This window comes from Hemibagrus wyckioides, linkage group LG07 (assembly GCF_019097595.1).
Source record: "Hemibagrus wyckioides isolate EC202008001 linkage group LG07, SWU_Hwy_1.0, whole genome shotgun sequence".
In the NCBI taxonomy this organism is placed as follows: Eukaryota; Metazoa; Chordata; class Actinopteri; order Siluriformes; family Bagridae; genus Hemibagrus; species Hemibagrus wyckioides.
In genome coordinates, this window is record NC_080716.1 from 21725606 (window position 1) to 21749900 (window position 24295).

At 35.7% G+C, this 24295-nt stretch overlaps 1 protein-coding gene and 1 long non-coding RNA gene across 6 annotated transcripts in view; both read right to left on the bottom strand.

Annotated features, from left to right (window-relative positions):
- The window catches only part of LOC131355598 (butyrophilin subfamily 1 member A1-like), a 98793-nt gene that overhangs the window by 34038 nt on the left and 40460 nt on the right, over positions 1 to 24295 (bottom strand). Inside the window, exons 1-7 of one of the 4 annotated variants that reach the window (XM_058393985.1) lie at positions 6786 to 6911; positions 6602 to 6658; positions 5016 to 5369; positions 3849 to 4127; positions 3460 to 3576; positions 1476 to 1502; positions 568 to 594 (exon numbers count right to left, since the gene is read on the bottom strand). The exons of the other annotated variants lie outside the window; for them this stretch is intronic. Coding sequence (XP_058249968.1) covers positions 568 to 594; positions 1476 to 1502; positions 3460 to 3576; positions 3849 to 4127; positions 5016 to 5369; positions 6602 to 6658; positions 6786 to 6789 — 865 coding nt within the window. The 5' untranslated portion in view covers positions 6790 to 6911. Of the gene's footprint in view, positions 1 to 567; positions 595 to 1475; positions 1503 to 3459; positions 3577 to 3848; positions 4128 to 5015; positions 5370 to 6601; positions 6659 to 6785; positions 6912 to 24295 lie in introns of those variants that run through there. 4 annotated transcript variants of the gene reach the window in all.
- Positions 8594 to 19179, bottom strand: LOC131355603 (uncharacterized). Of its 2 annotated transcripts, none has more exons than XR_009204874.1 (3): positions 19025 to 19179; positions 17698 to 17931; positions 8594 to 16221 (listed from the first exon to the last, which is right to left on the bottom strand). It is a non-coding gene; the product is annotated as an uncharacterized LOC131355603 (long non-coding RNA). The 2 variants fall into 2 exon arrangements; XR_009204875.1 differs by having other exon boundaries at positions 8595 to 16221; positions 17806 to 17931.

The following is a 24295-nucleotide window of genomic DNA, read 5'->3' on the forward strand; positions in this document are numbered from 1 at the left end:
ACGTGTGTAGGTAAAAACCTGAACTGGTCAAGGCTGTCAGATTCTGTATCAGTTCTATGATTGTGTCTTTTCACATGCAAACTATGGGAGAAAATAATGCAAACAACAATCTAACCTCACAACAGACTAATCTGTCAGAGCAATTTATTTATTTTTTTGGTAAATAAAAATGACAGCATATGAAATCTTTTGTTTGTGGTCACCTGAGGTTATTTGTTTGTTTACAGAATTTTGTAAGGCTCACACAGCTGTTTTTTAGACCATGATAAATGAAAACATAGAACTGAAGGATGGTCTTTTTTCTTTTTCCATAATCTTTCTTTTCCTCTGTGCACTACTACATCATTACCTAAAGTGCAATTTATAATGGCGCAGTCAGTGTTTACATTCAACAAAACCTACAGTATTTTTCAGGGGGAAAAATATTGTTGCTGCCCATGAATTACATTCAGCTCAGCAGTATAACATGCAGCGCTGACAGACAGAAACTCATGTCCTCAACTCACAGTGCTTCAGACACTGTGTGAAATAGTTAAAAAGTTATATATATATGTAAGGTATAATTACCAGTTTTCAGCCTCTGTATCTGCCTCTCTGAAAACAGACAATATTAAAATGTTAATATTACAGTTATTAGTCAGCTATAGTTGAAGAGCTGACAGCAGAAATGTGGTGTCTAAGACATTTTGCTTACCTGCATGCAATATTATTCTACAAAATAAAGAAATCCACTAACTTGCATTCAGGGGAATTATTTACCCCTTTATTGAGTCCTCTCAATGAGTTTTTGTGTGTCACATGAAATAGTTTCATATCTTCAAACAAAATTTAATCTGTCAAAAATGTGCCAAATATTTAATGAATTTCATAAAAATTAAATAATTCCTTTCAAGTTTTTTTTTTTTTTTTTGGATTTGATCTGTTTCTCTGCCCGGTTTAGTAATTTTTCAGTTCAGGACATTTTTTGCATCATCTGGCATTACAATGGCTGTAATTTCCTGCCAATAAAATGGAAATAATAAGTCTATACACCCCTGTAAATGGCAGATTTTGTGTCATCTATTTCTTGATATCTCAGTCATTTATTTTACTTGTGTCCAAACAAATGTGCACACACACACTGTCCTTTATTCCTGTACCTTTTTGTGTAAAACATTTACATTTCTGGCATTTCACAGACACTCTTATCCAGAGTGACATACAAGAGTGTTTGAAGTCTCTATCAGTGAATACATTAACACCTACATTAAAACCTGCACTACACTACAGCAGTCTAAACAATCTAACAAACTTCCCAGATACCTTTGTGATTACATTTATTCAGGGTGAACACATCTTTGAAGACACCTCTCACTGTTTAAAAGATTTTTATTGTCTGTCTGTAGGTTGGATTCTGTTGATTGTTTTATAGATGTTCTTTCTATAGATTGCTCAATTACATAATAGGTATCTTGAACAAAAGATTTTAATCTCACCTGCAGACTGCTTCTCCTTCTGCATTTCTGAGGATAAAACAGATTTGATTAAACACATTTGATTTAAACAAATTTGTTCTGAATATTTTCTCTACATTTTATAGTAAACAAAAGTAGAAAATGCTTAAGCACTGTAAGAGTGACAACACAAATCAGATTGCAGTTATGAAATGTAATTTCCATTAATATATATTTGGTTATATACTGTTATATATTTCATTAATGGTTAAGCATTATGATTATGTACACTGTAAATAAATCTCTTCTTAATTAAACTTGTTTAGCCAAGACATCATACTGTATTTCACTGGCATCAGTATGAAATATAGACTGAACAGGCATAGGTATAATTGAGTGCACTTTAAAATTCAGTGATCCGTCAAAATGTTGTCTGGCTAGGTCTAACTAGCTGGTGATATAAAAGATATATGATTCATTTTTGAATAAATAATAAAAATAAAAATCATGCAGTCTGTGGGACAAAAATCATACACACAACAATCTGTCCTCACAACAGACTAATCTCTCAGAGCAATTTTTAGCAAAAATATATTTTTTTTGCGGAAAAAATGACGGTATATGAAATGTTGTCACCTGAGGTTATTTGGTTGTTTAAAAAAGTTGGTAAGGATTATACAGTGACTTTTTAGACCATAATAAATGAAAACATAGAACTGAAGGATGGCTTTTTACCTGAAATCTTTCTTGTATACTTAGTACATCATTACCTAAAGTGCAACTGATAATGGTGCATTATACACTGATCAGGCATAACATTATGAGCACTGACAGATGAAGTGAGTAACACTGATTATCTCCTCATCATGGCACCTGTTAGTCGGTGGGATATATTACGCAGCAAATGAACATTTTTTGCTCAAAGTTGACGTGTGATCCAATCCAACAGACAAGCTTCTGTTGCTCAAATTGCTGAACGAAGTTAATGCTGGTTCTGATAGAAAGGTGTCAGAATACACAGTGCATGACAGGTCAGGGCTGTTTTGGCAGCAAAAGGGGGACCAACACAATATTAGGCAGGTGGTCATAATGTTATGCCTGATAGGTGTATAAGTCAAAGTGGTAAGTCCAGATTTATTAATTAATATGTAGTTATATTCTTTAATTAAAAAGGAAAAGAATTTACAGCTTTGATTCATGACTGATTGTACTATGATTTGCTTGCTAGTTTAAATTGTTCATCATTTTAATCAAAGTAAGTCAATACATATAGCAAATGTAAAGTATCAACTGAAATTATCCTGGGAAACTGCAGTCAACGTTTACATTCAACAAAACCCACCACCACCAGGCTGCACTATGCATATGCTGGTCTTTTAGTGATGTGCTTTTTCTGAGAGCTTCTGTCTAGCTGCCATACTCCACAGACCAGACACGTTAAGAGATTGTTGTCTTTTGTAATCAGTATTTGTCATATATTCCTGCAGCTTCTTTAATGTTGTTGTATTTCTCTTTACAGCCTCCCTGGTATTTTTTTGTCTTGTCTGTTCATACATTTTGGAGGGACATCTTTGTTTCCTTCGTTACACTACATCTCTGTCCTGTTCTTTGTGATGTAAACCCAGAAGATGTGATGAAAATCTTGAAGAAATAGCTGATCTTTATTTTGGGGTAAATTACTTTTTACATGAGATTAAATGTGACTGGTTCATTCTGAAGACAATTATAAAAGGTTTTGCACACTTATACAACCAGTTTATTATTGTCTCTATTTTCCCTAAAATGCTTCTGATTGTTTTCACTTTTTATACTTTTATATATTTGGTGAATGATTAAGCCCTATGCATAAAGTACACTGTAAAAAGTTCACTTCTCAATGAAACTTGAAAATGAAGCCAAAACAGCAGAACTAGGTAACCAGCTTAGAAATGTAACATGAAAATATATATCTAAAATATAAAGATATACTGGGCTCCTGACCAAAGACAGTTGTGTTGTATAATCTGCATAATAAATTTTATTGTACCTTGAGACTTTGTCTTGAGACAAACAACTGCAGTTACTGCAGTTATTAATCCAACAGCAATAAGACATGCTGAGACTGAAATCCCGACAATCCATTTCCAAGCATGAAAAACTTTACCTAAAATGAAACCACATTTACCACATCACAGATATCTTAAAGAAATCATTCAATTAATTTATAGGTATAAACCATACTCTTACACAGAACAGTGTTGCAGTATTGCCAGCAGATAAAATAAAATTAAACGAACAAGTTCAGATGTGTAAATAGTATGTGTTCTTCATGTGTCATTATATTTAACCTTAATCTGTAATGACTACAGCAGAATGTCTAACCTAAGTCTAACAGTCTAACCTAAGTGTAAAAGTTTTATAATTATAGACACTTACTATTGATGATAACCTCTGTCTCCATCATGTGATGTTTTTGCTGAAGTCTGCAGTAAAACCTGTTGGAGTCACTATGATCATTAACAGTGATGCGGCGTTTAATGCTGAAGCCCTCAGTGTCTCTGTGTATCTGTGTATCTTCAGCAGACAGAGTGACTCCTTCTCTGTCCAGCCACAGAACCTCAGGTTCAGGGTTCCAGCCTCTGGACTCACACACTAGATTAATCCCTCCTGAGTTATCATAACTCTCCATCCTGATCACTGGGTGGCTTCCCAGAACTATGGGCAATAAACAAAAATAATAATATAAGCTTTTTAACAAACAAACAGCAATAAACATCAATTTGAAAATAAACATCAAAAATAATAAAACAATGTAATTTTCCCAGCAAAGGTTCATCAACACTAAATACTAAAAACAAAAATTAGTAAATACTAAATACAAAAATTAGTTTTTGTGAAATTGCAGTTTGCCAAAAGAAACATCTGAAACTGGTTGTTTGTCCTAAACCCATTCGATTAAATATCTTTTGCTTCACACAGCTACATTTCTACATCTTTTTTTATATACTGATCAACTTCCCTGAGCATTTTGTACATGAGACATTATAGTAGTACAATAACAATATTTGTTTTATATTACATTATAAAGTTAGTTAGAATGATCAACTATGGCATTTGTGTTAGGCAAGTGATTTTTAGGTAAACAAACAAATGACTGAAATACAAAGACTTATTAACATTTATTGCCAGTTTTTCTAGTTGCTTCTTTGTGAAAAATTATTGTGCATGAAAGTTCTCTTGAAAAATCGGCAGGAACTGCATGACAAACATGTCAATATAGACAAGAATCTCATGGGAATGTTTTCAACATCTTCTGGAATCCATGACATAAAGAATTCTGACTTTTTTGGAGAGAAGATGGCAGCCCTAGCCAGTATTTCTATCCTAATAAAGTCCTCGGTGAGTGTATGTCTGTGTGACTCCTGTGCTGTGAATCATTCAGTAAGAAAGTGAACTCCCACTTTAACGCCTGTTCAAATGCTTCAGATTTTAAAAGGTTTATGCATGCACAAACAGATTAAAAATTTTAATTTAAAAGAAAAAAACAGTTTTACATAGTATAATTTTTTCTGTATAAATCTTCAGTGCAGAAATAGATCTTACCCTCAGTGACAGTGACGTCCACAGTGATGTCATCGTACCAGGTTTTGTCCTCAACAAGACACTTATATTTTCCCTCATCAGAGACTCTGAGATCTGAGAGTTTGAGTGAAGCGTTGCCTTTCTGTAGCTCCTCTTTAAAAAGTGATGTTCTTCTTCTGTAGGACTGAGCCTGACCTTCATTTCTGTCTATATGATCCCTATAGAGATGCACTAATGAGTCTTCTACATATAGTCTGAACCACTCCACTGTCATGTCCACAGCACTGGTGTTGGGTTTGATAAAACACGGCAGAATCAGATCTTTACCAGCGACAGCAACAAGAGGAGCTTCAGGACCAACCAACTGTAAACGCTCTGTATTGTGGGGAAGAAAAGACCAGAAAGATTGTCAGAAAAAAATCTATAATATTTATGTATTACAAAAACATTTAAGGTCACATTAAATGAATACAGGTTAGTCACTGCAAACATTGAAGTTGACTACATGTTAATAGTTTCCAACAGGCTGATCTCTGTTACTTGAACTGTGGCATGGTTGACGGTGCCAGATGGACCGAAAAAATATGGTTAAAAATAGGATGTATGGTTAATTTATATTACTCTAACATTATCAATTCACATTAAAACAACTTACAGAAAATTAAGATTGTCAAACACTAAAACAGACTGTTAAATCTTAAGTGAATGTAAGAAAAGTAAATAAAATGCTCCGCCAAATAGTTATGCTGCCTTCACATACATACGATAGAAATGATCTTAAATATGAATTTCCCCAGTAGGAGGTGTAGTGTATTGTCTGTTTGCAGTGTCTCATGTCTTGTCTCATATCTTTTCTCTTTCACTGTTTGCACAAGGTTGCACACATGCACTTGATGTGAACAGGTTAATATTACTAAACCAGTTTTACTGTTAGTGCTTGCCAGTTTGGTCATATTCATTTATTTATATAAATAACAAAATTCTCTTATCCTTAGCAAGCTAGCTAAGTAATATTTGTTTTGGTGTCAAAATAAAAGTTAAAAAAGAGAAGGAATTATGTATGAATAAACCTGGCAATGTGCACGTTTGATGTTCTTTAAGACAACACAGAATTTACACATGATACGTACCACTTCAGAAATGGGAAGTAGGATAACTATATACTACTTGAAGGCAGCTTAAGTCCTTTTGAAACATTTATGTTTTCTTATAAACAGTGTATGCTGTTTTTTTTAGCTTATTGCAGTTTTTCTGATGTTTTATCAGATTGCAGCGTGTTTCTACATGCAGTCGATGTGTGCAATATGCGGAAGAATTTGCAGCTGCTGTTTCTGAGCCTCTGTGGGTGTGCTGCCAGTTTAATGTATCCGTTTTATACATTTCTATGTGCTTTGTGATTTCCAGCATGTTGGCAACTGGTAGCCACCATAAAAAAAGAGCAATTCATATTTATATATAGATATTTTTAGGTTCCCCTGTGTTTTTTTCTCAAAAACAGATTTTATAGCTCCACTAAACGTGGAGTGACTTGGAGGGCAAAAAAAAAAACACTATGGTGATAAAACAAGCTTAGAATTCACACAGACACACACACAGAGTTTTCATACCTGATCGAGATTCAATAAAGCTGAAAAGAATCAGAGTCACACACCAAAGCATAATCCCTGAAAGATAGTTTATCGTCAATGCTTCAGTCTTTTTCACAAGATAAATAATACTTTACGAATTACACTAGGTGAAGAATTTAACCTAGATCACACATCAATTATACCAAAAACTCAAAATACTCACTCATTTTTCGGTTTATATTTTTCTTAGTAAGACGACGGTAAAAGCTTCTTTGTTCAGGTCAACACTTTCAGTTTCATTTGTGTAACCTGTTCTTTAGTCACCTGTTTTTCTACAGAAGCTTCCTTATCGTCTCTGCAGTAATTAACTTCACATTGCAATGGTCCAAATGTATTGCATTGTATTGTATGTATTTTTTCTTACTTGTCCAAGTCAGTACAATTTTTTCAAACAGGATTAATTGTTTAAGCCCAAATGTTTTATGTGGTTGAGAAAACATGTTTTAAAAACTTCATTATAGTTTAGTAAAGAGGGGCTTGATGGGACTTTTGGCTTATGGATGATATTAAGCAGATATTGTATAATTGTTCATATCTCTCCATAACATGGAGTAATATATGTAATCGTGTATTGGTTTTTTTTTCCATTACTTTCCATCTGTAACAGGTTATTTATTATTTACAGGATAAGTGATCACAATGTGCTATTTTAATAAATGAATCCTTTCTCGGTTTTAATCATCTGATATTTATTTTCTAGTGAATTATCATGAAAAGCTCAAATATAAACAGATAATTGTATCTCTGTCTCTGTGATCATCTGCAGGTGTGCAGCTACTATGAAATGATTAAACCTCCTTATGTTCCACCTCCTCTTTAAATTAGACTAATTAAAGATTGATGCTCTGAATTACAGCATGCAGAAAAAAGAGATTTTGTGATTAATAGAGAAAAAGACAGACTTTGTTGTATAGCAGTTTTAAATGTTGTTAAACCAGCAATGAGGCTGAACCTTATGACAGTCAACAAAAAGTTTTGTTCTGTTGAACATCTGGCTTATCTCACTCTACATTATGTCACTGCTAGTAGTAATGCAGTGTATGAATTATACTGATAGTGTAAGATATTAGAAATTAGATATTAGCTTCTAATCCTGTAAGATATTAGGTAGGCCTATAATCTATTTGAAATTAAATAACACATTTTGAGAGTCTTTCCCAATCAGGAATGACAAACAACATAATATTAACTTGCATTCAAATGTGTATATCAGTTCCATGTGATTGCACAGAATTACATTTAGATAATTTGGTTTCATACATCTAACATGATTTGATTTAATTATTTTTAAAACTCCAAGTATAAGAAATAAGTAAATCTCCACACTCTGTCCAAAAAGGAAATGAGGATCAAACTCAAGCCACTGAAATTCTGCCAATTAGCCAATTCTGCCAATTCTGCCAATTTTAAAAATGTAACAAAATGCAACAATTATAGTTTCTTCCAATTGACAACATCCTCACAAGATTTCTTAATGTATTTGCATTTTTAACATTAATTTGGCACATTTTACATGTGCTAATTTGATCATAATTGAAAATAGTGGTTACAAACTTTAAACATAAAAATGGTTTAATTATAAATAGTATATTCTCTTTTTATTGCATTTTTTTGTGTCCACAGCAGTGACATTGCAAGTAATTTTATTCATTTGAGTATTTTATTCAAAAGATATTCAGAATGGCTCACTGCCTCATCAAATTTTTATTAAACTCTTTCATTCACACAGAAAACACAAGGAATCCAGGCCTTTTTAAAATTTCTAATATAATGGTTACAGATAATGGCTACAGCTTTGCACTGTTCGTTTCTCAATGAACTGCAGGTCTGTAACTTAACTGACATGCATTTCATATTATACTCTGAATACAGTGTACTAATGGCAGTCACTATAATGGCACTCCTAATGATCCACGTTTTGCGTATGTACCATTCATTTTATGCAACCAGTCTGACGCGACAAACTCAGCCAAGTCGGTATATTCCTTTTTTGATTCCCGTTTATTTGTACTTCAAAGCAGGAACAATCTTTTAAACTTATATAACAACAGAATATGGAACAATGGTCAAAAACTGTATTGCTCCGTCTCTTGCTTGCTACACCACTGACCCGGATATGACGTCTTAGTCACCTCATCAGTTACAGTAATTAGGACATAATACAGCACATGTAATAACAGTATAAATATCATAAAAAGGTCATAAAAAATATGAATGCAGTAATAACAATTTTAACAATATACTTCAATATACTCATATTTACATAATGTCTATTATGGCTCTAACAGTCACTCCCCCAGCTTTGCAACTGGGGTGATGTGTGATAAGATGACACATTACTAGCTTCACTGTAGTATTTTAATTCTAAGCTACCTTTGATTAGTGTCAGTGAAATCTGTTTCTCCTGTATTCTTAAACAAAGGATATGAATGAAAATAGCAGAGTTCATAAAGAGACATAGATTATCATCTTCATCATTGTAGTGCAAAGCCATATTGGGTGTAATATACTGTAATATATGGAGAAAACCTCCTTTCCACCAGTACCAGCTAACCCAGTTCTCTCTGTGGTCTAGTGTAAAAGAATGATGTACAGATGAAACTTGCTGAATGAAACTGTTATGAATGTACATCTGTACCACAACAGTAGGATATAAATGTAATGTAGTTGCAAAATACTCCAGGAAACCACTTTTCTGTGCCTGGACTCTGATAGCAAAACATTCTGTGCATGTATTTAATTGCAAACTATTTTACAGGCAACCTGAACTTTACCTTACGCTGATGAATACAAAATAATGAAATTAGCACATATTGACCTAATGATTTCACACATGCACACAGTTCACCTGGAGAAACAGGGGAACTGAACCACTAGAAGACCAGAACACTGGCTCTGACCTTTAATGCTGCTCCACTGTTTCTCATGAACTGCTGTAGCCTGGGATTGGTTCCTGGGCAGGAAACCAACCAAGCTACTGAGGGAATCAGTGCCAGTCCAAAGCCCAGAATAAAATGTGAAAGCTGCATAAGGGCATCCAGTGTAAAACCTGTGCCAAATCAAATATGTGGATCGGATGATCTGAACCCAGGTTGACCCCAAGGAGGGAGCAGTCGAAAGACAACAACAGTGACCATATTAGATTCTGCAGTAAAGTTCAGTGTAAACTATATCTTAAACTTGATATTTTATTTGTAATGACAAAGTTTCACAATAATAATCTCAAAAAGCAGACTGTAGGATTACATGTATTAAAATGAAATGTAAAGGATTTTAAAAGGGAATATGTATATGTACATTTAAACTGATAAGCTTTTCTTGCTATTCTCACCATTTAATTGAGAATTAAATTTATGAGGCGAAATTCATTTAGTCTTAAATACAGGAGAGATGATCAGTGGTGCTGAATTTTCACCTTCATTATTACAAGGACTGAAATATGGATAGAGTTTATCTGTAAAAGACTGACCAGTGAAAGAGTAGATATGAGATCTGGACTTCACATCATAAAAGGAGACCAGACCCTCCTCATAATCCACAAACACCCCCACCACCTCCACCTTCTCTCTCAGTGTGAGGGGGACAGAGGGACCAGCACAAGCCCTGTACTGATTCAGTCCAAAATCTATCTTCAGGGCTCAGTGAAATTGACTCCACTCCTTCCTGTTAATGAACTTTGTGGCCATTCCTAAATCCTACTTTTCCCTCTGACCTGCACTTCATAATAAAATCTCTCTGAGGAGTAACTCTGCTTCCCCACAACACAGAAACTTGCATTAAACCTCTCTGGTTTATCAGAAAGATTCTTTTGCCTGTCTCCACGTGTCACTAGTTTTCCATCAGCAGACAGGATGAGATATGGATTTGCTGTAACAGGATCCAGAGTCACATCCACTGAAAGAAACACACAGTGTGTGATATGAATGCGCAAGTAAAAAATATTAAATATTAAATTATGGATCACATTTATTAGGATTTATAAAGGGGTTTGTAGAAGATTAAATAATTAAACATTTTTTACATTATTCCTTGAACAAAATAAAACTTGTACAGTTTATGGTAGGAGCTTGTTAAAGATGAGAAATATATAATGTTTTCCTTCTGAACCCTTACTGTTTCATATGTGTTTGCAAATTTTCAGAAAACACATAGAGTCACAAAACATGAGAGAAAACAATTTGAGGAAAAAAACTTGTGTGTGTCTACTGATGAATATCTGGTATGTTTTAGGTTTTGCAAGAGAACATGTGACTCTAAAGTTGATAAAGGAGACACTGTATGTTTTAAAAATGCTTCTGATTTATTTTCCTATTAAAGGTAAATGTTTTTTTTAACTCTAGCCAGAAAAGTTGCAAAGTTTTAACACAAAATAAATAAATAAATGATTTAATAAAAGTTGATCTATGTCAAACAGGGACGATTCTAGGATTTTCATTTAAGGGGGTATATATATAATATAATATAATGAGGGTATAACAGTAAAAAAAAAAAAATTAATTAAAATAAAGGTTTGACTAACAGGATATGATGGTAAACTTATTTCAGCATTCCACTGTATTGCATAGATGTGTATAACATTTGAGAACTGAACAAGCCAAAGACCTACACACACACACACACACACACACACACACACACACACGCCCTCTGATCCTCACTCTGTGACGCCCTGGTCTGCGGATTGAAGAACGCGCTGAAATACGGGAAAGACCCGAAGTTGTTTTCATATGAAATTTAAAGGGGACTGAGGAGATCACCAATTTGTGTACAGTTTTGTTATTAAAGCAGTTACAGTTTTTTGATTAATTGATCACCAGAAAATCAATAAACTATTTTTTAAGTAAATATGGCATTTCATGTTTCTACATTCTCTTGTACTTGCTTTAATTTACTTTGTTTTTGTTTCTGAGAAGTAAATGTAATAATTTGGATTTTTTAGTTTTACACACAAACATGTGTTCTCATTTGTATTTGAGTGACCCAAATTGTTGTTTTCTCCAAAAAAAAAAAAAAAAAAAAAGTGAACGTGATGTGTGCAGTAAACCTCTCGCTCCACCTGAGTGCACACGGCACTGAGAAGCACAGCAGGTAACCGGTTCGATTCGGTCCAGACTACACGCAGCTGGCAACACGGTGTAGCTCCAAGGACGTTATGTGCTGCTTTGTGTGGTTGTTGCTGACAGGATTTGTTTGCCCTCTCGGAAAAAAAGCGACAATACGGTAGGTAACGTTGTTCTGTTATTTTACTACTTCTTTGTACACTGTTTACATTTATGTTGTTATAAGCACGTTCTGCAAAGGCTGAAACGTGTTACGTTTCCTTACTGAGTAGGGCAAACACTAGTGTTAGCTTAAAAGCATGCCCAATCATAGTGGCCTAACTTTTGTTTCTCTTAACTAATTTATTTGAAAGTCGCTGCCAGACATCGTCTAAGAAACTTTGGCTGCCGAGTTTCGATAGTTTGCCAAAGTATGAAATTGAAATTAGCTTTAATGTGAACTAGTTAATAAGGTAGCTAGCTAGCTCACCAGCCCATGCCTTTCAAACTCATTAACTGTCAAGTCACACACTGTTTTCATTCGGTTACCAGATAACTCATGCTAATTTAATTTGAAAGCACACAATAAATGACCCGACTAATGGCCATGAATATATTTGAGAGCTTCTAAACATTGTATTTAAGCTAAAGGTAATATTAGCCATAATGTCGGTTAGACTTTAATTTCTTTGGCGCTTCAGTCACATCCAGTGTTTTTTCAGCGGTTGAAAAACTGACACTTAACCAACTGAAGCCATGGACAGAAACCCTCTATTAGGCTTAACCTTACTACCTTAACCGAAACAAGTTTGCATAATTTTATTGTTATTTATATCTTACGCTGGTTGTTTTGAGGGCACAAATGATGTGGAAATGTAAATTGTGTGGTTTTTCATGTTCTTCAAAAATACAGTTATTGAGACATTACAGGCTCAGTCATGGTCAGTATTCCACAGTTTCACCTTTACCTTGCTTGTATAATAATTGCATGTGTGCATTCAGTACTTTTAATTCACTGAAGGTTCATTTGTCAAGAGTACATTCAGAAAAAAGATTGGTAACCTTAGCTGGAGAAAGTCATGTGATTTCTAGGGCATTTCATTGCCCAATATGTGATTTTAAGCAGCCATTTGTTGAGACATATATGGGCACGTAACACAAAGAAATGGTGCCATGTCCATTCAGGGCCTGCAAGTTTAGAACTAATGTCTACTCCACATTTAATGCACACAAGTGCAGAGAACGTCAAAATGCATCTGACTGATGTAGCAATTGTTGTGCAACACGTGCCAAATATTTCACAGGATAGTGACACTGAACATGACCCAGAAGAGCTTTCAGAAAAAACTGACATCAACCCTATAGCAGCCAGTAGCACTGATGGTTTACCGGAGCAGTTAGAGTACAATCTGGCTGCTTTCTTCTTGAAAATGCAAACTATTCTTCATGTATCACAGAGGGCAACACAGGAAATCATTGAACATACTCATCAGTTGTTTTCACTGTCAGGACCTGTAGTCAAAGAATCTGTTATCAACATATTGAAAAAACAACTTTCCTGCTACTGACATACTTGAAAATGAGATTGTCCAGGCTGTTTCAGAGAGTAATGTTTTGCATAAATCTGTTACATCTGAGGGACCACTGTCAACCACTAAGAGGAGAAAATCATATTATGAGGAGAGGTTTCCATTTGTTAAACCTGTAGAGTATCTTATTGAGTCATCACAGCATACCTATATGTATGTGCCCATTCTCACATCTTTGCAACAGTTGCTAAAAAAACAGATGAACTTGAGAAAGTACAAAATGCCAGTTCACATTCTTCTGGGGTGTATTTGTCATACTGTGATGGCTCCTACTACCAGGAAAATGTGCTTCTCTCAGAGGAGGGTCAGAAATTATCAATAATTTTCTATACTGATGATTTTGAAATAGCAAACCCTCTAGGCACATCAAAGAAAATACACAAAGTATGTGCAGTTTATTGGACATTAGCTAATCTGCCAGTAAAATACCGCTCACCCCTACACTCCACTCAGCTGGCCCTTCTGTGCAATTCAAATGATGTACGTCAGTTTTGAAACTACAAGTCATCCTTGATGATGTCAATGCCGAGAGGCTTATTTTGCCCTCTCACCCTGAGACTGTAAATGCCCTAATATTTGAGGTGAAAAATAAGCTGAACCTGACTTACGAGTTTCGCCTTCAGTTTCAAGACCCAGAGTTTGACAATGCCCTGTACAATTTAGTTAACATAGAGGACCTACCATCCAAGGCAACTGTTTAGATAATTAGATTCATTGAGTCAGATTTGAGTTTGACCAGCACAGAAGACACAGTGTTGCTGTCTGATAACACAGATTCAGCAGAGCATCTTTGCCGGTGGCCAGACATCTTCGCGGTTCCAACTTTCTCATGAGGTGGAGTATGCTCTAAGAAGGGTCAACTCTGAGGGGAAAATGATCCGGTTAACTAGGGATCAAAAACACAATATACTTGATGTTATGGCTGCTGAAATATATGCACAAAGCATATCCTAGTAGCAAACAAATAGGTTGCAGAGGCTCTTATGAGCAAACATCCCTGTCTAAAGGAAAATGGTTCCAAAACAGGGTATGAGGGTTGGAAGAACAGCCTGCGCTTTAAGATGGGCAACTACAGGACCAAACTGAGCAGAGCTGGCATAAAGGATGTGGCTATAAATGCAGGAAAGTGCAGCAGGACCAATCCAGAGGGTGCAGGCTCCAGGGCCAACACCAAAAGAAGAGGGGAAGTCAACTTTCTTCCCAGTTATCCTCACAGACAAACTAAGGACACCCTGGAGACCCAGAGACTTGAGATGGTGGAGCAGTTCAAGAAGGAATCAGAGGAAGAGACATGATACTAATCCATCAGCATATGCAGCGGAGCTTTGCGCTCAGGCATGAAGAAACTGAATTCAGCTCCTCCCATTGCCAAACTAAAAGACAGATGGCCTGGACTCTTTTGCGAAGCCCAAGTGAGTAAAAGAAAAGATTCCTAACCCACATTTTGTCAGACATCTTGATAAAGATTGAAGTTGTCATAACTAGATTGTAATAACTTGTCTTAGTAGAAGAAGTATGAGTAAATGAAACTTAAGTGGTAATATTAGCGTAAACTGATGCATACAAGTCAGTCTTACTTGAGCCATAAAAGTTTTGTTTACTAATTTTTAATATGTTGGTGAAAATGTTTCATATGAGTCTAAATTATTTCATAGTGTTAGTTTTACTCAAATCTAATTATTTTTTGTGGTTAAATTGTTTTGAGTAAATAAACTTAAAATGGTGGATTCTTACTAGAGCCAGTCCATACAATGGGTGGTTCCAGATAACCCCATTCATCTCCCCACAGCATTGCCATTGGCAAGTGTGAGGATTAGTGTCAGTGAAATCTGTTTCTCCTGTATTCTTAAACATTAAAGGATATGGATGAAAATTGCGGAGTTCATAAAGAAACATTGATTATCATCATTGTTGTAGTGCAAAGCCATACCATGTGTAATATACTGAAATAATATGGAGAAAACCTCCTTTCCACCAGTACCAGCTAATCCAGTTCTCTCTGTGGTCTAGTGTGAGGAATGAAGTACAGATGAAACTTGCTGAATCAAACACCTGTACCATAACAGTATGATATAAATGCAACGTAGCTGCAAAAGACTCAAGGAAATTACTTTTCTGGGTTCACTTATTCTCAGAGTAAAGAGCAGAGTATAGCTAAGATCAGGAACCTAAAATAATAACACCAGCTCTAACATTTCATGCTGCTCTACAGTTTCTTATGAACTGCTGTGGCCTGGGTTTGTTCTTGATATTTTATTTTATTTTATTATGACAAAGTTCTACAATAATAATCTCAAAAACAGACTATAGGATTACAGGTATAAAAATAAATTTTAAAGGATTTTAAATGGGAATATGTACTTGTAGCTTTAACCTAATAAATTAAAACATTTCTTGTTATTCTTACCATTTATTAATTGATAATTAAATTTATGAGGTGAAATTCATTCAGTGTTAAATACAGGAGAGAAGATCAGTGGTGCTGAATTTTTACCTCCATCATTATTACAAGGACTGAAGTATGGATAGTTTCTCAGTGAAAGAGCAGATATGAGATCTGGACTTCACACCATAAAAGGAGACCAATCCCTCCTCATAATCCACAAACACCCCCACCAACTCCACCTTCTCTCTCAGTTTGAGGGGAACAGAGGGATCATCAGAAGCCTTATACTGATTCTCATTCCAGAGCCATAGGCCAGAATCCATCCTCAGGGCTCAGTGTAATTGACCCCTTCCCTCTCATGGACTCTTTGGCTACTCCTAAATCTGTTAGATTTTCCTTAAACCTACACCTCATCATAAAATCTCCCCATGGAAAAATTCTGCTTCTCAAGAACACAGAAACTTGTATGAAACCTCTCTGATGTATCAGGGAGATTCTTTTGTCTGTCCCCACATGTCACTTGTTTTCCATCAGCAGACAGGATGAGATATGGATGAGCTGCATCAGGATCCAGAGTCACATCCACTGAGAGAAACACACAGTGTGTGATATGAGTATGCAAGTAAAAAATATTAAACTATCCAAATGAGCATATTCATTAGGATTTATAAAGGGATTTGTAGAAGATTAAATAATAAAACATTTTTTAATTATTCCATGAAAAAAGGAAAACTTGTACAGTTTATGGTAGGAGCTTGTCAAAAATGAGAAATATATAATGTTTACCTTCTGAAGCCTTAGTGATTTGTTTGTGTTTTTTTTACATTTTGTTGTTCAGAAAATACGTAGAAAGAGTCACAGAACATGAAAGAAAAACATTTAAGGAAAAAACCTTGAATGTGTCCACTGATGAATATCTGGTACGTTTTATGTTTTGGAAGAGAACATGTGACTCTAAAGTTGATAATAGAGACACTGCATGTTTTAAAAATTCTTTTCTAACAGATTTATTTTCCTATGGAAGGTAATTTTTTTACTCCAGAAAAATTTGAAACAATCAATAAATAAAAAAATAAATACACAACTGCTCAAAAGTTTGGGATCACTTGCATATTTCAGCTTGATTTCAGATACGGAGGAAGACTCCATCAAGCCAATCCATCTTGTGGGAGATGCTCCAGGAAACATCATTCATCATTTCCATCAAAATCATTATTTCTAACTCTGACATGTCATATTTTTTATTCAGACTAATTGTGTGTGTGTTTCCTTGGAAAACAATACAATTTTTGAGTGATCCCAAACGTTTGAGCAGTAGTGTACATAAAAGTTAATCTATGTCTAAATACACGTTTCTGCTGTCATGAACATGAGAGAGGAACCCAGCACTTCCGGTTTCTTTTGATTCATGTCTTGTCTCTGCTTCTAATCAAATTCAAACTTATTTGTATAGCATTTTAACAATGGACATTGTCTCACAGCAGCTTACAGAAGTATGCTGCTTTTGCTAGAGTGAAAAACAAAACCTTCATTACACAGCTCTTAAGTCACTGATAAACAGTGCAACTAGCCCTTATTAAAAGTAAGAAATTTCATAAGCAACTGTGAATTGCAAGTATTTTAGTGATTTTAGAATCACGTTTAGAATATTGGAGTAATAATTTTGCATTTAACCATCAGTGCAGTAGCAATCAAAAACCAAAGAGCCAATAAGTAAATATAAAAGATATTTCTTCATATGGATTGCAATATCTCCTGGTAAAGTACACTTTTAAGCTTTTCACTGATTCTAACCACACCATTGAGGACATCTTAGTGCTGTGATTAGACAGGAGAGGCATTTCCAGATGGAACAGTGAAGTGATGCCAGAAAAATGCAATAAAACAGAAAATTATGTTCACTTCTGGTGTGAAGTCAGTGGTAATTACAAAAAACACCCATGTTTATTTTTCACACAATGTCCTAATGTCACAAATGTAAAACAAATACTGACTGTGTACTGCAATTCATGGTGTGGTTGCTTTTATATCTAGCAAAAAAATCTTCTTCGTAGATCTTACCATGACATTTAGCGTTAGAGTTACTGACTGCAGAAATGATGAGTGGTTTGGAGTTTGACTCGACTTCCAGTTTCATTTGTCACAAGAAAGAATCAAAATTCTCCAAACCTCATTTTTTTTCTGAACCAGGTTGAGTTCCATGTATTTATATTTCTGGTACTGTTCATCAAGCTTCCTCAGTACAACATCCGCCGTGTCATTGCCGGGCTGCTTCATAAACGAATCCACATCCTCCTACAGAACAAGAGAACAGCAGTCTTTCAGCAAACTTTCTGGATGTGGGCTTTGTCCCAAATAATATAAATAATCTTTCTAATAAATACACCACTTCAATATTGACATTTAATAGTATGCAAGACACAGCCCACTGCAATTCAAAAGAAAAAAAGTAAATGAAGTGTGTTTGAGGAAAAGGATGGAAACACATTTTTAGTCATATTTATCACACCATCATTCCCTTCACACCCCTATTACAGCTGGAGTTGACCTACTATTCGTCACATGTATAGAAGGACACTACACTGTGTGGTACTGGTGATTCAGTGGTTAAAGCTCTGGACTACTGATCAGGAGGTTGTGAGCTTGAATCCTGGTGCTGTAAAGCTTGCACTGTTGGATACTCGGTGTTGCTCAGCGTCTTCAAACTAAATCCTGACTCTACACCAAGCAATACATGATTACTACAGTATTTAAATAAGTCCATTGACTTGTGTGTTGCTTTCTTGCTGTACTGTCTCCTCTCTAATGGGGTTTTAACTGATAGTATTCTTAAACACTGAAATATAAGGACTATCAATAGAATATAGTTATACTGAGAATACAGAGCACAAAATGGAAAATGTATACTCCTTCACACTAAAATTTCATTCTAAACACATCCTGTCTATTGACATTAGGAAATAGTTTTACTTTTTCACCTTCTATCATTTTTTATACTCTCATCATATCATACATTTCAGCCCAGATCTGCAGAGCAATAACACCCTAAAGAGAAATTAACCCAGAAAACAGTTTAACAGTTATAAATAATTATTTATATGAAAGTTAGGCTGAGTTTTCAGGAGCGACCACAAACTGAAAAAATATCCGCAAGACCAAGTCTATGGTTTATAATAAAGGCGAGCGCTAGCTTTAGCCTATTAGCCAGCATGAGCCACAGCCTTAAAAGGACACGGGGGAACTTCAGCTACTGAACCGTGTTAGCACAACGGGCTAAGCTAACAGATAATCTCCACGGTCTCTACTCTAATAAACATGACCACGCTTACAAAAAGACCAGTATTTACTCCACACATCATTTCCATTATTCTGACCAGTGATTACTCACTACAAACACTGCTTCAGGAATTCCTAAATGCTTTTTCTTATTCGCAGCTCCAGCACTGCTGTTCTCTATGGTGGCCGCCATTTTGGAAAGAACCAGACAGCTTCCTCTTTTACGTAGATGTAGATTTGACCGTCTCAGCGGCGCGAGAGCCTTTAGCATAAAGCTATACCATGGAGCTGAATTTAATCAGAGGTGGACGAAGTACACAACTTCCTTACTTGAGTGAAAGTACAAATACTACTGGTCAAACATTACAACTTTTACTTGTAATGGAGTAAAGACAGATTTTTACTTAAGTAAAAGTACAGAAGTACTTGTTTTTAAAAAGTACTTAAGTATCAAAAGTAAATGCCAACACATTGTTTTATTATTGTTGCATTGTTGTATGCAATACTTTCTGTGGAATTAAGAGCTTTTAGAATGTTTTTAGAAACCTATAGAAATTAAAACAACTGAATTGACAAAAAAGAAAGACAGGTATAATCATTTATTTTTAATTTAACACTCCTACCACCCACAACAAAAAAGTACAGGTACATCTCAAGAATTAGAATATCATGAAAAAGGTCAATATTTTTTGTCACTCAGTTCAGAAAGTGAAACCCATATTATATAGATTCCTCACACAGTGAAATATTTAAAGCCTTTATTTCTTGAAATTGTGATGATTACGGCTTACAGATAAGGAAAACCCAAAATTCTGTGTCTCAGAAAATTAGATTACATAAGATCAATAAAAAAAAGGATATTTCAAAGAGAAATGTCAGACTTCTGAGAAGTATGTTCGTTTCTATGCACTCAATACTTGGTTGGGCCTCCTTTTGGATCAATGCGGCGTGGCATGGTGGCAATCAACCTGTGGCACTGCTCAGGTGTAATGGAAGCCCAGGTTGCTTTGATAGCGGCCTTCAGGTCATCTGCATTGTTGGGTCTGGTGTCTCATCTTCCTCTTGACAATACCCCATAGACTCTCTATGGGGTTCAGGTCAGGCGAATTTGCTGGCCAATCAAGCACAGTAACACCATGGTCATTGAACCAGCTTATGGTACCTTTAGCAGTGTGGGCAGGTGCCAAGTCCTGCTGGAAAATGAACTCAGCATCTCCATAAAGCTCGTCAGCAGAAGGAAGCATGAAGTGCTCTAAGATTTCCTGGTAGATGGCTGCGTTGACTGTGGACTTCAGAAAACACAGTAGACCAACACCAGCAGATGACATGGCAGCCCAAATCATCACTGACTGGACACTTCACACTGGACTTCAAGCAACATGGATTCTGTGCCTCTCCACTCTTACTCCAGACTCTGGGACCTTGATTTCTAAATGAAATGCAAAACTTACTTTCATCTGAAAAGAGGACCCAGGTAAGATGCTTCTGATGTTGTCTCTGGTTCAGGAGTGGCTTGACACGAGGAATGCGACATTTGTAGGCCATGTCTAGGATTCGTCTTAAGCTCCCCCAAATTCTTGAATGGATTTTGCCTTACAATCCTCTCAAGGCTGCAGTTATCCCTTTTGCTGGTGCACCTTCTCCTACCACACTTTTTCCTTCCACTCAACTTTCTATGAATATGCTTGGATACAGCACTCTGTGAACAACCAGCTTCTTTAGCAATTACCTTTTGTAGCTTACCCTCCTTGTGGAGGGTTTCAATGACTGTCTTCTGGATAACTGTCAAGTCAGCAGTCTTCCCCATGATTGTGTAGCCTACTGACCCAGACTGAGAGACCATTTAAAAGCTCAGGAAACCTTTGCAGGTGTTTTGAGGTAATTAGCTGATTAGGGTGCGACACCATGACTTTCCAATATTGAACTTCTAATTCTCTGAGACACAGAATTTTGGGTTTTCCTTATCTGTAAGCCATAATCATCACAATTTCAAGAAATAAATGCTTGAAATATTTCACTCTATTTGTAATGAATCTATATAATATATGGGTTTCACTTTCTGAACTGAGTGACAAAAAATATTGACCTTTTTCATTATATTCTAAATTTTGAGATGTACCTGTACACATCTATGTGTATCCACTCATGAACATTTCAATCAAATGGTCTGTAAATGAAGACTGGTCAGAAAAAAAATCTAACCTGTTTTAAAACCCAGCTACACAACTGTAGCTGTACAACCACCCAACAGCAACACTGCTTTAACAAAGAGTTATATATATTTCCACAATTCATTTACACCGTTTTAATATGCATTTACACCATTGTCCAGGATCCTTCCTCCTGTGTGCAGTGTGTTGTGGGCAATATTACCCATTAGAGTGTGCATTGTTCTGCACTTTGAATTTCTACCGGAAGTAGTAGACCATCCAGGAATATTTGGAATACTCTTTTCAGTATACTATGATTTGGGGCATACTAATTCTATTTTTGAATACCATTTAAGACACATCGTATGAGAATTTGGACACAGCATACGTTTTTGTGTGTTAACTAACATCATTACCAATGCGTTGGTGGTGTATAATATACCAAGCATATATTCGTCCATTTTGTCAGCAACTGAGTTCAAAAAATGATGGAAAACCACTGAACTTTACAACACATGACGCTACAAGAGTGAAAAAAAAAATCATCCTATGATTAATGTAACTACTTTCTACTCAATGACATTGACAGAAATGTAGTGGAGTAAAAAGTAGAGTATTTGTCTTTCAAATGTAGTGAAGTTAAAGTAAAAAGTATCCAGAAAAAATAATACTCAAGTAAAGTACAGATACTCAAAAAGTGTACTTAAGTACAGTACTCAAGTAAATGTACTTCTTTACTGTCCACCTCTGAATTTAATATTTAATAATTGAGAAATCAATTAAAAATAACATATATATATATATATATATATATATATATACCTGTTATTTATTTATAACAGGTATATGTTATATGTTATATATATATATATATATATAACCACAAATACATATATATATATATATATATATATATATATATATATATATATATATATATATATATATATATATATATATATATATATTCATTTTTTTATATATATAAATACCTGTTATTTATTTATTATTTATATATATTGGATTTTTTTTCCATTTTCCCTTGTTCTGTGTTTATATTATAAATTATATATTATAATTATTATAAATATTTATATTCCAGGTTTCATTAAATCAAGTCTGTAATGGTCATTAAATCAAAAATGAATCAGAATCACTTCAGCAAGATTTGTTCTGTTCATGATTAAAAATCACATTCCATATTTATTTGCTTTGATTTAGTTATTGACACTGATCTAAAATTCCCACCGATCAAGATAATATTAAAACCAGTGACAAGAAGTGAATAACATTGATTATCTCGTTACAGTGGCACCTGTAGTGGGATATATTTATATATTTATGTCATATATTTGAAAAGGGCTAAATAATGATGGCTAGATGACTTGATCAAAGCATCTACAACCGCCTGAAGATCACGAGTGCTCAACATTCATTGATACCTGTGGGGAACGAAGGCTAGCCCATCTGGTACGATCCCACAGAAGAGCTACTGTTCCTCAAATTGTTGAAAAAGTTAAAGCTGGCTATAATAGGAAGGTGTTAAAACACAGAGTGCATCACAGTCTGTGCATGGGGCTGTGTAGCAGCAGACTGGTCACATTGTCCATGCTGATCCATATCCACTACTGAAAGCACCTACAATGGTCACGTGAGCATCTATTATGTGTACAGCCAGGTGTGTGTGTTGCTTACCTGAGGATAAAATGGCAACAGGATGCATTATAAGAAGACGGCAAGCTTGCAGAGGCAGTGTGATGCTCTGGGCAATGTTCTGCTGGGAAAGCTTGTGTCCTGGCATCATGTGGATGTTAATTTGACACTCACCACCTTCCTAAACATTGTTGTAGACCAAGTACACGCCTTCATAGCAACAGTATTCTTTAAATGCAGTGGACCCCTTCAGCAGGATAATTAGATTAGATTAGATTAGATTAGATTAGATTAGATTAGATTAGATTAGATTGGATTAGATTGGATTAGATTAGATTAGATTAGATTAGATTAGATTAGATTAGATTGTCATTGTGCCGAGTACATGTACAGAGCCAATAAAATGCAGTTAGCATCCAACCAGAAATGCATAAGAGGTATATTTACAGTAACTTACAATAAGGATATACAGCTATGGGGTGATAGGTACAGGAGAATTGATGTCTTTTGTAGAGGTGTAGTAGGAATTATAAATAGGTATAAAAAAAAAGATCTATATACAGTATGTATGTACAATCAATGTATAGTAATGAAGATATGTTACGAATTAACATGCTAAACAAGATATACAGATGGGTATGTGTATATTATACATATTGTTATGTACAGGATAAAAATGTACGGTAGTGCAAAACCAGTTTTTTTATTTCAATAGTACAAAGATGCCAGGTGAATAACAGTGAAGTAAAGTAAATGTACACAGATATTACAGTGTATCAGTGTGATCAGCTGTTCAGTAACGAAACAGACACAGCGAAGAAGCTATTTCTCAGGCACTAAGACACCTGAAGCACCTTCTGGATGCTTCTTCATTACCACTGATCGAAGATTAGCTTGGACGGGCTGATTGTGTTAAATGCTGAACTAAAGTCAGTGAACAGCATCCTGACTTAAGTGTTGGAGGTGTCCAGGTGAGTCAGAGCAGAATGAAGCGCTGTGGAGATGGCGCACTCTGTTGACCGTGTTGATCCAGAGTGGGAGGTAGACATTCTTGGAGGTGGTGAGGACCAGTCTTTCGAAGCACTTTGACATGATAGGGGTGAGTGCGACCGGACGAAAGTCACTGGGTGTCACTGCAGCAGAGTGCTTAGGCACAGGCACGATGGTAGCTGACTTAAAGCAGGTGGGTACAACTGCCTGAGCTACGGACAGGTTAAAGATGTCAGTGAAGACTCCAGTCAGTTGTTCTGCACAGGCTCTAAACACCCAGCCAGGGATGCCATTGGGGCCAGCTGCTTTACATGCATTGACCCTACTCAGAGTAGCACACACTTCCAAGGTGGAGCGAGTGAGTGGCTGCTCGTCTGGAAGTAGCTCAGCCTTGAGCATGGGCTCCATCCTCCCTTTTTCAAAAACAAGCATGGGAGTGATTTAGCTCGTCTGGGAGTAAGGCTGAGCTGGTAGTAGGTGATGTGCTGGGTGATTTGTGGTCAGTGATGGCCTGGATCCCTTGCCACATGTGCCTTGGGTCAGCAGAGTTGAAGTGTTCCTCAATCTGCTGCTTGTGTTTGTGTTTGGCT